Consider the following 16885-nt stretch of genomic DNA (forward strand, 5'->3'; position numbering starts at 1 on the left):
ATATAGACCCCAATCACCAACGTCATACAATCACGTGATCGCCGCCAGGTTGTCCGTTATTGTGTGTCCGTATTGTCAATGATCGTAGTTTCTAAAGGTGGATTCACTTGCAAATTATAGAAGCCCCGGTGCTTTCAGACGCTATAAACTCATTGGATGAGTTGCATAAAAGCCGTTATTTGGAAAAGTTTCGGTCGATCAAGTCGCCAGATCCATATTTGATGCCCAAACCGATGTTTCCTCCCGTCCGGTCCCGTCCCGTGCGTCAGAGCTCGTCCTGAGGCCAGAAAAATTTCCAATCATACTCCAGTTTATGTACGATGAGGAGTCGGGTACCCAAAATCGGCACCGGCCCGAATATAAACCGACATGTGGTCAGCTGAGCGTCACCGTTGTCACGATTGTAAAATGAAACTTGATCGACAACGGGCCAGTGTGTGCCGAAAAATAGCTGCCCCACGTGAAACGTCCCCCCTGACGGGAGCGCTCATTTATAATGCTTTATTGACGTGAAAACATCAAATGTTTTCATGGACGCATTACAGTAATGGATTTACGACTGTAAGATCAGTTTTAAATAATTAAATTACACAAAATATTAGTACTGTATTTTAGTAACAAATCGTGGACTGGGCCACATAACCATCTTTGAACAGAAATGTATTAGTCTACAGGTTTTCATGACCATATCCCAATGACAGTCACACAGGTATGACATTTATTAGTTTAAGCAGAGTAAAATAGTACATATTCACGGTACAAGAAATTCGTTTCTGTGTGGGCGCTCCCGTCAGGGGGGACATTTCACGCAGGGCGGCTATTTTTCGGCACAACACCTGTTGTTGCGCTCACCTTCTTGCTGCGCGACTGTGGCGACAAGCTTCGTAGTCTCTGTCTGATGATGTCTGTGATCGTGTTGGCATCATATTGATGTTTTCGCCGCTGTCTAATGGCTGTCGACACAAATGATAAACAAACCATGCTGCCTTAGAGATTTGCCCTTTTAACAATGGGCACACAGCAACTACTAAAATGACCGTTTATCTTCTCTGTTACTGCAACCAACCGCCACACATGCCTTCATCATTTTGATTAATCAATGTTAACGATTGTTAGGAAGGTTTTTGGGTTCGTTTACTAGGCAGTGATTCCTTAGACAAGCAGAAAAACACGCAGTAATAGGAGGAATTTATGTAGTGGTAATATGTAAACACGATGAGCTGATGGACAATACGGCGGCACCAGTCAGGGGGGCGGAGTTGTGATGTCACGTGATTGGGGTCTATTAGAACATGGAGACAATTCACATCTTTCGGGCTCAAATCACCATCACAAGAGATTTGAAAAGATTTTAATGTCAAATTGTTGAATTTAATGCTTCAAAATGCGTCACGCATTTTCACTCGGACACAGGTCTGGACTGCAGGCATACTCTTTACCAATTAAACACATAGGGGTTTTATTTACAACAACAAAAAATCTGTAGGCCAAAGCATTAGGGCAAAATGTGCCCGCATTTAAAAGGTTTAAATTTTTCAAATAAATGATTGTGAAGCTTTGTAAGGCTGTATGTTGAAGATAAAGAGCACCAGAAGTCTATTCATTTTTTCAGTTCATTGTGCTCAAAATTGATTTTTATCTCGAGTTTTTTTGTATAATGTTCAAGCAGCGATTCTACTAGAATTTTGCCCCTGTAAAGACATAGTGATTTAGGATTGTAGATGTCTGATCTCTATTATTTGTGCCTTTATTTGTACACAGCGTTACGGCTTGTGGAACCAGAAAGATCCCTTGTTGGAACAAAGTCATTCATCAGGAGATGTCAAGGAAGATGGAGTAGGAATTAAAGTTGAAAGACTAAACTCAGCATCTACCTCACAAAATCTTATCACTGACCTGGAACAGCATGAAACGGTATTTGAAACTAAGAGCAACTAAAACTTTTACGGAAATTTAGCCTGGCAAGCTAGCCTGACTTTCACTATGTGCAAACTACATGGCAAGTCAAGTCTAGTATTTTGTGGTTCAATGTTGTTTTAAACAACAATCATGATAACGAAAATATTTCGGTGAAAAACAATTTTTTTTCATGACGACGATGAGCTAAAAACGTGGCTTGGAAGACTAGAACATAACGAGACAAATGCCAGTTTTTATCTGACGAGACAAAACTGCGACATAGTTTCTGTCATATGTTTACAGTGCGTGACAATTTCATGTTGTATGTGGAGTACGTCAGCTTGCATCGTACTAGTGTTTGTATCTTGTCACTCATGTGAGATGTGCAGCGGCGCTCCCTCACTCTCCTCAATCCTTATTTCCTTTTGATTTTGGGGGGAATTTCAGGGCTGCTTCCTGTTCTTTGGTCGCTTCCTGATGATTTGGGGGCATTTCTAGGTTACTTGTTGTCGATTTCCTGTCACTACCTGTTGGTTTTGGGGCATTTTGGGAACACTTCCTTGTTAACGCTGCTATTGTCAGCGTCATTTTGACTGGGATGGGGCGAATGAATGAATGTGACTGCGGACATGTGCAGTACTGCACGCCCTCGATCACACAATTTCCGATTTTATTGCGCCACAATTTTATTTCTATTTATCTATATACGGTACCTAGTATATATCTATTTTATTGTCAAAATAAAAGCATGTGAATCTGTATTACAGAATGGAAGAGCTAAAAGGTGCCTGTCATGGCAGAACAACCCTTTGGGCTGCACGTTTGACACCCCTGTTTTACATGAGTCAGGCTATCTTGTCAGGATAATGGACACTGGTCATTAGATTTTTCTATTAAGATGTTTAACTAGTTCTCTTTCCAGTCCTTTCCAGATGACTCCATGGCATCCCAGAACAGAAGACATAGTATGTCGGGGCTCAGTCATTCCGCAGTGCTGAAAAAGGATGAAATGAGTTTGAGCAATGAAGAGGTCTTAGAGGGAATCAGTGGCCTCCACCTACGCAAGAAATCTAAAGAGCTAAAAAAACAGACGTCCCAAGGTTTGTGTCGTATAGAGCAGTGGTCCCCAATCACTGATCCGCAGACCAGTCCAGAAGAGAAATAAATAATTATTTTCATTTTAAACCCCTCGCTCTTGAGTATGGAGATCAGGAGCCAAGGAAACACTCAGGGTTGCCAGATAAAGGCTTTTTCAGACGAGCGGTAGCAGTGTAGAGAAACCCATTCATTGTGCATGTTTGTAAGGCCATTCCAAAAATGCACTTTCTTGAGGTTTTCCAGAGCATTGGAAGCTTGAAATGTGGCTCTCAACCGTGTTCTCGCCGAAACTTGTATATCGATTTAAATCTAACTCTGCTCCCTGAAATAATAGTTGCAACTTGCACATGTTGTTACCTTTGCCGTCATGTTGCGCTTTTAACCTCCACCCAAAATATAAAAAGTCGCAGCTTTCTTGTGCAACAATCCATCCATCGATCTTTTCTCGCTCATCTGAAGACAGGTCACAGGGGCAACAGCTTCAGCAGGGAAGCCCAGACTTCCCTTTCCCCAGCCACTTCATCCAGCTCTTCCAGGGGGATCCCAAGGCACTCCCAGCCAACATAGTCTCCCCTGCATACTGTATCCTGGGTCAGCACCACGGTCTCTTCTCAGTGGGACGTGCCCGGAACACCCCATTAGGGAGCGCCTGGTTGGCATCCTAATAAGATGCTCGAGCCACCTCGTCTGGCTCTTCTCAATGTGGAGGAGCTGCAGCTCTACTCATACCCCTTCTCAGATGCCTGACTGAGGGAGAGTCAGGACACCATGCGGAGGAAACTCATTTCAGCCGCTTGTATCCGTGAACTTGTTCTTTCGGTCACGAGCTGTGGGTCGTCACCATAGATGAGGATATAAACGTAGATCGGCTAGGTAAATAGAGAGCTTTGTCTTTCAACTCAGCTCCGTCTTTACCATGACGGACAGATGCAGAGTCCACATCACTTCAGATGCCGCACCGATTCGCATGTCACCTCCCGCTCCTCTGCTTGGGGAAAGTCCTCATCTTTCACCCGGAGCGGGCATTCCACCATTTTCCGACAAAGAACCATGGTCTCAAAGGGGCGTTATAGAGGGGCTGATTCGCATCCCAACCACTTGACTGTGAACCGCTTTAGTAAGCGTTGAAGATCGTGTCTTGATGAAGCCAACAGAACCGTATCATCTGCAAAAAGCAGGGATGCAATATTGATGTGACCAAACCGGACACCCTAAGCGCCTCAGCTGTGCCTAGATATTTTGTCAAAAAATGTTATGAACAGAATCAGTGACAAATGGCAACCTTGGCGGTGTCCACCCCTCACTGGAGATGAATCTGACTTACTGCCTGCAATACGGACCAAACACTCCCCGAGGGACACACTTTCTCCAAGTCTACAAAACACATGTAGACTGGTTGGGCGAACTCCCATGACCCCTCCAGTATCCTGCTGATGATGTAGAGCTGGTCCACTGTTTCACAGCCAAAGCAAAAACCACCCATCTCTTCCTGATTCTGAGATTCAACCTTCCTACGGACTCTCCTCCCCAGTACTCTTGAATAGACCTCACCAGAACGGCTAAGGAGTGTGTTCCTCATATAGATGGAACACATCTTCCAGTCTCCTTTTTTAAAGAGGTGTACCACCCCCGGTCTGCCAATCCAGAGGCATTGTCACCGATGTCCACGCAGTGTTCCAGAAGCCAAGTCAACCAAGACAGCCCCACAACCTCCAGAGTCTCTAGAAACTCTGGGCGAATCTAAGCCACCCCCCAGGCCTTGCCAAACAGGAGCTTTTGAACCACCGCCATGACTTCCTTTTTCAGCTTGTTGGCAACCCTTTCCGCCGATGTGCACCAGTGGGTTCCGTGAATCCCGCCAAAACATAACATATGTTTGTGTATATGTGTAACATATGTCAAATGCATTTTCATAGAATTCCTGCTTGCCACATTACAACGCTTTAATTTTGTTTCTGATTAGCTTTGTGACAAACCGAGTTATTCAATGGTTTTTAACTCAAATTTAGTGTCATTTAAGTTCATCATGGACAACTTGGACAAAGCAAAATATGATTTTTACTCATCATTTTTTAGGCTCTGCAATCTTCATTTGATTGTACATGATAAAGTGTATAATATGACAATCTCCTTTTTTGTTTCATTCATTCTTAAATACGCAGATCGCAGCACAGACCGACCAACAAAGAAGAGGAGATTCAGACGGAAAGAAGAAGCCGGCAATAAAATGCGCACTTTCACACACAAGCTAAAAAAAGTATTTATCAGTAGGTTAGTTGATTCTATTTGTGATAATTGCTTTTTTAATGCTTGCTTCCATCACCATATGGTTGATATTCTTTTAATCAGTTTTGTGAGATTGTGAAAATTCCCAGAATATTGTTTTTCAAGCTATTTGAATTTGTCTTTTAATCTATATCTTATTTTCTCATGAATATACTAGGACATGTAAATAATCTCTGCCCTTGTTTGATTGCGCTTCTTTCAGTTTATAACAAAAATAAAAGCATTTGATCTTTGTTTGTTTGTGATAACATTCCGAGGAAAGTTCAAAACGTCTCCCTTTCTTGACAGGATCCAGAGAATTTTCAGGCCTATTCAGTGTTTCTTCATTGAAACTCTCCAAGCTGACTATCGTGTTGCCACTGATGTCTACGCACTCATGTTCCTGACAGATGTAATTGACTTCATCGTCATTGTTTTTGGGTTTTGGGCATTCGGGGTGAGTAAAAATTATCCATCTATCCTTTTTTTCCCCACTTCTCTTCCTGTGTTTGGTCACTAGCCCAACAAATGAATGAATATCCTTCGAGACTGTTGATTCCATAATTTTTGACATGGGTTGTATAATACAGAAAAATGTAAAATTCTAATCAGGATTTTGTATTTGCTTCCTTTAGAAACACAGCGCAGCAGCTGATATTGCCTCCACTTTATCAGAGGACCAAGTTCCTGAAGCATTTCTGGTGATGCTTCTTATTCAGTTCACGACCATGATCATCGACAGAGCTTTGTACCTGCGCAAGGCTGTTGTGGGAAAACTTGTTTTCCAGGTTCAATTTGCCAGTTCATGCCATTCACATCATTATCATGTGGTTCTGTTCTAAAGAATGCAATTGACCCTTCCAAAAAGCTCGCCTTAGTAACGGTTGCTTAGATGACAAGCTTCGTGAGTCAGTTTTATCCCATCTGTTAATCAGAATCATTTTTTCCCTTGATATTTGAATGTGACAGCTAACAATAGAATTCAAGAAATAACAGCAAAGTACAGAAATTACAGATCCTTTTTTACATCAAGGGCGTAGGTTTGTTCTCAACATTGTTGACGGGACGATATAACAGCATAACCTCCGGGTACTCTTTTTGCTGGGGACAGGACATTAATAAAACCAAACAGATTGGGTGAACAGGGGTCAGGGCTACATTTCTCACAAATATGAACCTAATTAATTCATGGGCTAAATGATCAATGCGAAATAAATCTGTATTGACTTATACTAACTTTCATGTGTATTGGTTCAGGTGATACACCGTTCGATTCCAACCTTTGTTTTGAAAAACTACTAAAGAAAAACATTTTGGAAACTTCCAGAATAAATATTTGGATTATATTAGCAAATTTAAAATGCAATATTTGAACATAAATTATATTAACATACACAATAAAGACAAACTTGTTAATAATCCCTTAACTATTCAGGAATGCAAAATATAAACATTTGTCTTAAGACCACTAAATATTGTCTAAATAAATAGATACAGTAAATTAAGTATAACTTAAAAAAAAAAAACTCAGTCACAGATCACGAACAACATAAAAAAAAAAATAAAAAAAAAAATTTTTTTTAATTTTTGAAAACTACCGCTTTTGTCCACCAGCATCTCTAAAGCGCATCAGTAGGTTGAGCAATTATGGAAAAAATCCAGGGGTGAAAGTGGGCCAGAACGGTCAGGAACGCAGTTCCGATGTAAGATTCAGGGCCGGAACGCAGTTCCGGTATAAGATTCAGGGCCGGAACGCTGTTTCTGTATACGGTGCTTTGATTCCAAAAAAATGATGGCAACTGTCAAGACGCTATGTAAAAAAAATATATATATATATCAGAGGTTGCGCTAGACTTTTTCGTTGTCTGTCATTTTGACTGACAGGGTCATAAAAATCCGGTCATAATCTATTTTTACCCGTCAATTAAATTTTTAAAATGATGATATTGACATTGTGGTGACCCTTTGTTTGGCATAATTCACCTTCCGTACTTGTGTGTCCATTTGGCCGAGCGCGTTACCGGCTACAACAGTCACGTGACAGAGACACTTAGGAGCCGCGCGTGGTCCCCTCACTATCCACTCGCTCTCGCTATATGATTGGCCGAAGAGTCGAAATGCTCTCCCGTGAAATGCCCGTTTAAAAATGTTCCCGTTGTTACTTCTTGCGTTCGCTTATAAGTGCCCATTTAAAAAGGAAAAGCGATGGATGATACTACACACAGAGCGTATTATTAACAAATGTTAAAGTTGTATAATCATATAGCGAGAATAAGGAACGTCACTGACAAGCGCAGGCCCCCGCGAGTGGATAGTGAGGGGTCTAGGATCGTGCGCCTACAGCTACACCGCTTCAACATATTCAATAGTATTTAGTTTTCATTCATTTTAAATTAATATTCTGTCAGAACAAGCTTAACAGAGAATCCACACCGTGCCATCACACATCAAGCAGATGAATATGTAACTTTTTCTCCGCAGTGACAAAAACAGCTAACTGTGGCCGCAGTAGTTAGGTAGCCTACCATATGTAGCATATGGAACAATAAAATTAACAGTTCACCTGCTGTGGCCTGAACGTAGTCTCACACTTTCCTCCTGGTGCGCATGGACTTGAATTGCGTGCCCGCTTGTGCAGTCCCTGTTTTTTCACCTCTTTTATCAACACCATCGTCGTTTTGGGGCTTTTTGAAGAAACTTCGGACACTCCGTTGCCTTGACATTTTTCAGAGTAAGGCCAACGAAACGACGTCATGCATCAAGAGAGACAATAGCTAATTAATAAGCTCACTCGCTACCCTGTGGTCTGGGGTGTGAATTGCAACCGGTCAAAATGACGGATGGATTTCAGTTTTTTCCGTCACCGTTTTAAAAAATCGGTCAACGACGGAAAATATTCGGTTAACGCGACCCCTGATATATATATATATATATAAAGCTGCCACACATGCATTCCATCTCCAGGAAGAAAACAATGTACCAACATCAGATTTACATACACAAGTGTTAACAACAAGCATAATAAAGTGCTTGTGTAGCGGCATCCATGTCCACCGATATTTATTATTTATTATATTCCACGGATGGCATGGTTTCCCCAGCTGCTGCAGTTACGATGACGAGTCACGTCAATGTTTTTCTTAATGTATGTTACGTACTTGTAAATCTTTATTATTAAAAACCATAACAAAAAGTAAATGTTTACATTATCTTTAATTTTTAATATATATCCCATGTTCTTAAGTAGTTAAAATTGAGATTTGGCATTTGGTATGTGAGGAAATGAGGGAAAATAGGAATAAGGAGATGGAGGTTGGGGTTATACTTTTATTTTGCAAATCATTGAAAGAATACAATTTTAAATAAAAAACAGTTTTTGTATGTGTTATAGAAATAACTGACCATAACAGTTTTCTTTGCATTTCAGTAGTTTTGACCCCCCCCCCCCCCCTTAAAAAATAAAATAAATAAATAAATAAAATTTCTTGCTCCGTGGCGACCTTCACGTCAGGGAGTTCCGGCAAGAAATTCTAACCACTTTCACCCCTGAAAAAATCTAAATCGGAGCTTTTTACCTTGATTGTGATGAATATATGACTATTTGAAAAAAATGCATGGGCTGCAAATTTCTCAGTTGAATTAACGTTCACAGTAGAAAACACTTACAGGAGGACACCTATCTCTAAGCAGCTTCCTACTCGAGTTTTGAAGGTATGCAAGTTCTCAGTTTAATGTTATGCTAACTCTGATGCAGGTTGGACTGTCATTAGCAAAATTAGTGACATGTTCCCCACCTCCACTACATTGACATCTTTTCATTACTTACTTGGCTCCTGGCTGAAAAAACAAACTTCTAATATCCTTCCTCTTCGGAGGAAGCGGCATGTTGAGGGGGGGGTCAAGTCATCAGCCAATCAAACGTGCATTCGACGGAAAAAAATGGACCGGCACATTCAGCAAATAAAAAGGGGTAAATGTAAGTCTGGACATAATAAAAATAATTCACTTAATACTGGTAGGGTCTCTTCCACCTTACAACATATGGGAAGACAATGTAAATGACCTATACAACTGAACTCATTATATATATATATATGCAAATCAGGCTGCTTAAAAGTTGGTGGGGACAATTTCAGCATCCTGAAAAATTGGTACTGTTATGTCCCTGCAGTCCCTATGCAAACCTACGCCCTTGTTACATATAAATAATAACAGATTAATCCCAAAAAGTGAGGTTCTACTGTATGTGTAAGACTATGAATTGCCTTAATATTGTACATTTAAGGCATTGGATCCTTTTGCTTTCTTCCAAGGTCGTTCTTGTCATTGGCATACACCTCTGGATGTTCTTCATTCTACCTGCTGTCACTGAAAGGTGAAATTCAACTGACCTACTATGACATGGTTACAAACCAAATGTTAGTTTTTCAATATGATCTTATTAAATATTTTCTCTCATCATTTCTATTTGTAGGAGATTCAATCAGAATTTTGTGGCTCAGCTATGGTACTTCTTCAAGTGCATTTACTTTGCCTTGTCAGCATATCAGATTCGAAGCGGGTACCCTACTCGTATTCTTGGCAACTTCCTGACCAAAAACTACACCCACCTCAACTTGTTTCTTTTCCAAGGGTATGAACACAACGCAAACCTAAATTCATCAGTGCTGTAATATTTTTGTACATTAAAAGTGAAATAAAAAGTATAAGTCTTTTGATGTGAAAGGTTCACAATGCGCTGTTTGTGTGTATTTGTCTGTGCCTGCGTGTGTGTATTTGTAGTTTTCGTTTAGTTCCTTTCCTTGTGGAGCTTCGAGCTGTAATGGACTGGGTTTGGACGGATACCACGCTGTCGCTCTCAAACTGGATGTGCGTGGAGGACATTTATGCAAACATTTTCATCATAAAATGCAGCCGTGAGACAGAAAAGGTATTACATGCTATGACTAACCCGTGAACCGTTGTATTTTTATTTGCCTACCACATAAAGAGAAAACTATTAAAGAGCAGAGGTGGGTAGAGTAGCCAAAGTTTTTACTCAAAGTTTGTTACTTCAAAATAATATTACTCAAGTAAAAGTAGTTATCCAAAAATTTACAAAAATCATTGAATTCTCACTAGAAAAATCTACAGAAATGAAACATCATCTTTCCAAAGAGCATGAGTGCCATCTAGTGGAGAAAACCTATTTCCAACCATGAAATTAAAACGATCATATATACAGTTTTCCGTGATCAATCGGTGCCAAACATTTTTTTATGGTGCTTTAAAGACGCTACGTGATTGAACGGGCCGGCGTGATCATAGGACTTGGTCGTGTGACTGTATTGTTTCACCTGATTGGTATAATGGAGTCATGTGATTTTGTTGCGATGTCTCATGTGTGAAACTGTTGGAGCCGCTGTGGGCATCTCTGGCAAAAAATAACGTGTAATCGAATGCGTCGGATAAAGAGGAAAAAGGTAACGATTGTAGTTTAGCCTAAAGTAGCGGAGTAAAAGTAGCGTTTCTCCTCCACAAATCTACTCAAGTAAAATAAGTAAAAAGTATGACGTGGTAATACTATTCGTACAAGTCAATTTTTCTCAAAAAGTTACTCAAGTGAATGTAACGCATTACTACAAATATCTTTAAATATATATGTTCTAAAATGGAACTAAAGGGTTTTCCGAACACATCCACATCCTCATAAATACATTATGTTTTCCCTACAGAAATATCCTCAGCCTAAAGGACAAAAGAAAAAGAAGATGGTAAAATATGGAATGGGTGGACTCATCATCATCTTCTTAGTGTGCATCATATGGTTTCCCCTGCTCTTCATCTCACTGGTCAGATCTGTAGTGGGTGTTGTAAACCACCCCATTGATGTGACTGTTACCGTCAAGCTAGGAGGTTATGAGGTAATGAAACAGTATGTCCCAATAGTCTATACTTACTTTTAGTAATTATGAACATGGTGGATGACTAGGTATCGACACAAATTATTGACAATATTTTTTTGAATGATCAGTTCTTATAGGTCCAACAGCCAGGTGTCCAAACTTTTACAGGACTTGATTTGAACAAAAGTGACAGTGTCATTTAATTAATGTAATTTTTTTTCTAGTAGTCATTTGAAATATTGATTTTTCAAGTGGAAAAAATATAAATTTGCTGCCCTTATGTTTTAAACACTGATTATATTTCTAGTTGAAGGAAATTAGTGGCCAAAAGTACTACAGCCAGGATCAAAATATTAAAGTGTACACAAGTACATGTGCTAGTGTTGAATTTGTATTGAAATATTGGGGCCATTTAATGACTAATTGAAGTGCAAATCTAACATCATGCTTCTTTATTTTGTGTGTGTGCAGCCTCTCTTCACCATGAGTGTGCAGCAGCAGTCCATCCAACCATTTACTGAGCTTGAATATGAAAAGCTCACCAAAAAGTTTGGCAACAATGCGGTGCGTCATGATTGTATCCATTTTGCAATGCTTTTTCTGTGTTTTGCTATTCGGCTCAGGTGTTCAAACAAGGGCCACTTAAAGAAAAGGCTGAGATTGCAGGGTTTACTTTAAAATTCCACCTCTGTAGTTCTCTTGGCATGTTGTGACCAATACAGGGCCTATCATAAGTATTGTGTGATGTTATCGCAGAAGAATCATGTCATTAATAAATGGGGAATTTTCTTAAAGGGAATGTAACACGACAGAGTTGACAGTGACACAAGGGACAAAATGACCCTTTTTTATACTTTTACAATATTTTTCATTGTGTTCATTCACTTAGAGTATTTCTATTTGTTTAGGTAGCCATGCAGTTCATTTCACTTTATGGTTATGAGGACGTTGTCACAGCCATGATTGAAGGGAGTTCCGGCTCAGTGTGGAGAATAAGCCCCCCCAGCCGCCAGGAAGTCATAAAAGAACTGCTTGGAAGCCCTGCTGACCTAACATTGCGTCTATCGTGGAATTTCCAAAGGTAAAAATGATCTCTTCATGCTACAAAATTATACTGCTTTATTGTGTCTAAACACAGATTGAAAAATGATTTGAATAGTCAGGCTAAATAATGGGTTCACAAAAGATTCATATGACATTAACAAGATTGGAATTCTTGGAATTATTCCAATGTTTGAAGAGGTTTTGGCTCAAAACATATGAGAGATTGTTCCAATCAGGATATTTTGAAAAAAGTGATACACGTGTACTTGTACTACAAGTCATGTGTAGATTTTTGCTACATTTCATTGGTGAAACTGGTTCATTGAACAACATCAACATTGAAGTTACTAAGGTTTGCCAGCTAGCGAACCCTACCTGACTTTAACTGTTACCTCAGTCGATCCGTACAAAAAAGGGCGTGTTGTCCATTTTTGCTCGTAAACTGTGAATTAAAGAATATTGGAACAATAAAAACACCAATTCACAAGTTTGATGTTTTCTTCTATTTATTTTGCATTTTAATAGGATCTACTTTTTTAGTTTCAGCCAGTAGAACAAACTTTCAAATGCTGTGATTAAAAAAAAAAAAAAAAAAAGCCTTTATGTTTGCCCTGTTGTACTGGACCCGTACCCGAACCATGATTTGGCATTATACCCCTAATGAGGGATGTCCCGACGCATATATTTTTGCACCCGAGTCTGAGTCACCTGATTTGGAGAATCTGCCAATACAGAGTCCCAATCCACCAAAAAAACTTTTTTTTCTTTTAATTTGAACAAAATTTCCAAACATGTTACAGTACTGTACTCTTTACAGTACTACCTCTTCCTCTTTTTCGGTTGGGTCGGGAAGTAAAAAACATACGTTTTTTTGTTTCTTTTGGCAATGTTATTGTATTTCTGAGTTATTTTGTTAGTTTTTAGCCCTTAAAAATAAAAAAAAATAGATAAGCGTACTGCCCAAAACAGTGCGTTTCCTTGTGCTCTGCCTGACAGCCAGCTAACATTGTATGTCCTCCAATAAAACTCTAGGTTTTGTCTTTTCTTGTTTTTATATGAAGTCATTCGTGTAAGTTTATAAAACTGTAACAAAGAAACATGCATGCATTCAACAGAACTGTACAATACACGCCGGTATACAAATACCATGTAGACGCCACACTTCACTTGAGCTACAAGCTATAAGTATCGCTTAGATTGCATACGGCAGGATTTATTAACAAATTTAGTTCATATACTGTAGGTTTTCCCCATAAAAACACATATACAGTGACCCCTCGCTATTTCGCACTTTGAACTTCCATCGCGGCTTTTTTTTTTCCAATAAAAAAATATATATATACAGATAAGCTGTCCGAGCCGATCAAGTAGTCTCACTCTCCCTCCCTCCCTGTCCTTGCTCTTTGATCGTCAGACAGAGCACTGGAGTTAACTTGTTGAAGTTAACAATGATTGACGGATGTTTGGGTTGAGCTTGCAAGAGACACGAACTTCAAAGCGCAACATGCGTCAATCATCGTTTAACTTGTTAAACAGTTGCTGTGGCAACTCATTGCATGTAAGTGAGCAGCTGGAGCATATTTGAATGGACTCACTCAATGAAGTATTTAATAAAGCCAAGCATTTTTGTACTACTTTATTGTTGTTTAAAAATAATGCGGTGGGAGAGTAACATGTTTAAAAGTTATCATAAATATTACATTTGAAGTGTTGAAAACCATTTATTAATATATATATATATATATATATATATATACAGTGGTACCTCTACATACGATCGCTTCGACACACGAACTTTTCGACATCCGACGTAAAATTTGACTCGCCATTTGTTTCTACATCCGACGACATGCTCGAAATACGACGACAATGGCAGCACCGCAAACGAATGCACGGCGGATTTTCTTGTGTGACAAATCAACACATGTTTCAGAAAAGGTTGGTACAGGTGGTGAAACAAGGAAAATATTGAAGCTTACCTTCTAAATGAAGATGCAAATGACAGAAAAATATGAGCGTAGGGTGGGCATCCGTGAAATGGCTCAACAATACATCTCCACTTTCCTCCTCCGACCATCGTTCGCCAGTCTTTATAAGTTAAGCTGACAATTCTTATTGTGGTAACATCTCCAGAGAAATCGCCAGCTTCGCCACGTTTTCATCATTTCTTTCACAACTTATTCAACACAAAACGCCTGCTGTCTGCCGCAATTGACGATGTTCTCAAGAAAGCATTGAAAGCGAAAGTAAACTTTCACCCGCTCCCCTCCCTCTTTGTCACGTCAGCGCCGCGGTGCCTTCAGGTACAGAAAAAAACGTCCGCCTTATTAGAACCCGTTTCGTTACACTATTACAGGAATTATTATTATTATTATTATATTATTAATCCGATTTTTAGTTATTATTTTTTTGTTTTGCTATATGTAATTGCCATTTGTAATAGTACCAGCAGTATTTTTTAAGGATTTAGTGCAGGTTTTTGGGCTGTGGAACGAATTAATGGAATTATAATGTATTCCTATGGGAAAATCCTGCTCGACATACGACCATTTCGACTTACAAACAAGCTCCTGGAACGGATTAACTTCGTATGTAGAGGTACCACTGTATATCTGGACTGTCTCAGGAAATTAGAATACACAATATTCTAATTTTTTGAGACAGTCCTGTGTATATATACAGGACTGTCTCAGGAAATTAGAATACACAATATTCTAATTTCCTGACTGTCTCAGGAAATTAGAATACACAATATTCTAATTTCCTGAGACAGTCCTGTATATATACACAGGACTGTCTCAGGAAATTAGAATACACAATATTCTAATTTCCTGAGACAGTCCTGTATATATACACAGGACTGTCTCAAAAAATTAGAATATTGTGTATTCTAATTTCCTGAGACAGTCCAGTACATTTTTTTCTCTTCATTTTTAATCATACTTTGGGGAAAAAAGTGAAAAACATGTCTTATACAGTATGTATCTCTTACCAATGTTAAATATGAATAAATACATTGAACACACACACAAAAAAAAAATATTTTTTCGGGGGGGAGCAGTGCTTCACGGTTTTTCACTTATCGCAGCAGGTTCTTGTCCCCATTATAACTGCGAAAAACGAGGGATCACTGTACTGTATAATAACAGGTTGGTATAGAAATAAATAATACTTACAGACATATAGTTTCCAAGACAGAAACGTAACAGAAAGCACTCATCAGCATCAATGCAACCGACAGGCTGTGTACTGTGAAAGTGAATGAGCATATGTTCCAAACTGTGTCACACGATGGATGCAATAAATTATTATGACCACAAGGAGGCAGTAACGTACTGTAAAATGTCCACTGGCTCTTAACACTGGTGACTCTAGCCACCACTTATAATAAAAATTTTTTTTTAATTAAACCCGATCCTTTTCACCCTATTCCGATCACGTGATTGGATCAGGGATATCCTCATCCCTAATATATATATTTTTTGGGTTAGATTTTTTTTTGAGTGTAAATTTTGGTTGGCCTTAACTGTAATAGTCTTTTATAGATTCTCCTTCTTTCACTGAATAATCTTTTAATTTTACCCTAACAGGGACTTGGGGAAAGGAGGGACTGTAGAGCACACATTTGACAAACACTCAATTAACCTGGAACCTGGGAACCCTGTGAGGGCTGATCTAGCTTCTCTTTTGCTGGGCAATCGTACGAAGCCAGTGTAGGTTTGCACCGTTATACAGAATTGTGAGTGCATCAATGTTCATTTTATTAAAGCTGTAAATCATTGGGTTTTTTTCCTAGCCATGTTCCAAATATGTTTCCAAATTACATCCGGGCCCCCAATGGAGCAGAGGCCAAACCAGCTAGTCAACTATATGAAGGTCGGTAAAAATGTTTTTAAAAAAACAGATGGCAGACCTGGAAAAGATGTTGAGTCAATATTCCTCTGTCGATCTTATATTATTGAATCAATGTTGACACACCAGTGTTGCGTTTGGCAGTTCTTTTAATTTTCGTCATTCTTTTTGATGAAAATAAGTTCGTCTTAATGTCAAAACTCTTCCGTTTAATTTTTGTCTACGAAACCTCACAAAAAAATTTCAGCTTGTTTTAGTCAACAAGACAAAAATGAGTTCAAGTTTCATCTTGTTTATCTCAAAATGTTAGTATAGTTTCTGTCATACAGTGGCGGTTTTAGGGGCCCCTGTAGTGCCCCTGTTCCCATTTTAGCACAAAGCATGGTAATCGGAGAATCCTTGTTTCCTGAAGTGAAAGAGAATGAGATAATGTTGTTTCTAGAGTATGGTAAATATTAATGCTGCTTTTCGTGTTTAAAATGGCCTTTCAAAATAAAAATGATTAAAATTATTGTACCATGTATCCTTACTGGCACACAGCATGATTAAAATGCAAATTATTACAAACTTTACACTTGAAGTTGCCCCCCCCATCAGAAGCAATTTCATATAAAAATGATGTCAACCATTTGTGCTTGTTTGTGCTGTAGAAAGCAGCAAAAATGAAAAAATGTTTACAGCACAAACGAGCACAAGTCTAGCACAAACGAAAAGCACCATTGTGGTTGCGTTCCACAGTAGATGGGGACTGTGTGACATCGTCACTACAAATTAAAAGCATGATATCTAAAAAACTGTTGCGGCACAAATAAAACATTTCACAGCACAAACCATCATAAACT

The 16885-nt window shown here is 39.1% G+C and overlaps 2 protein-coding genes across 5 annotated transcripts in view; one reads left to right on the forward strand and one right to left on the reverse strand.

The window, feature by feature from the left end:
• Nucleotides 1-16885, forward strand: part of piezo1 (piezo type mechanosensitive ion channel component 1 (Er blood group)) — a 92408-nt gene that overhangs the window by 63110 nt on the left and 12413 nt on the right. For all 3 annotated transcript variants that reach the window (XM_057847405.1, XM_057847406.1, XM_057847407.1), the window contains 13 exons: nucleotides 1762-1914; nucleotides 2822-2999; nucleotides 5160-5268; nucleotides 5572-5719; nucleotides 5898-6050; nucleotides 9576-9637; nucleotides 9737-9895; nucleotides 10045-10192; nucleotides 10977-11165; nucleotides 11619-11711; nucleotides 12056-12228; nucleotides 15782-15904; nucleotides 15988-16067. In XM_057847405.1, the coding sequence (XP_057703388.1) occupies nucleotides 1762-1914; nucleotides 2822-2999; nucleotides 5160-5268; nucleotides 5572-5719; nucleotides 5898-6050; nucleotides 9576-9637; nucleotides 9737-9895; nucleotides 10045-10192; nucleotides 10977-11165; nucleotides 11619-11711; nucleotides 12056-12228; nucleotides 15782-15904; nucleotides 15988-16067 (1768 nt within the window). The remainder of the gene's footprint in view (nucleotides 1-1761; nucleotides 1915-2821; nucleotides 3000-5159; nucleotides 5269-5571; nucleotides 5720-5897; nucleotides 6051-9575; nucleotides 9638-9736; nucleotides 9896-10044; nucleotides 10193-10976; nucleotides 11166-11618; nucleotides 11712-12055; nucleotides 12229-15781; nucleotides 15905-15987; nucleotides 16068-16885) is intronic.
• Nucleotides 1-16885, reverse strand: part of ddx51 (DEAD (Asp-Glu-Ala-Asp) box polypeptide 51) — a 99948-nt gene that overhangs the window by 43903 nt on the left and 39160 nt on the right. The gene's annotated exons all lie outside the window — the stretch shown is intronic.

This window comes from Corythoichthys intestinalis, chromosome 10, assembly GCF_030265065.1.
Source record: "Corythoichthys intestinalis isolate RoL2023-P3 chromosome 10, ASM3026506v1, whole genome shotgun sequence".
Taxonomy (NCBI): Eukaryota; Metazoa; Chordata; class Actinopteri; order Syngnathiformes; family Syngnathidae; genus Corythoichthys; species Corythoichthys intestinalis.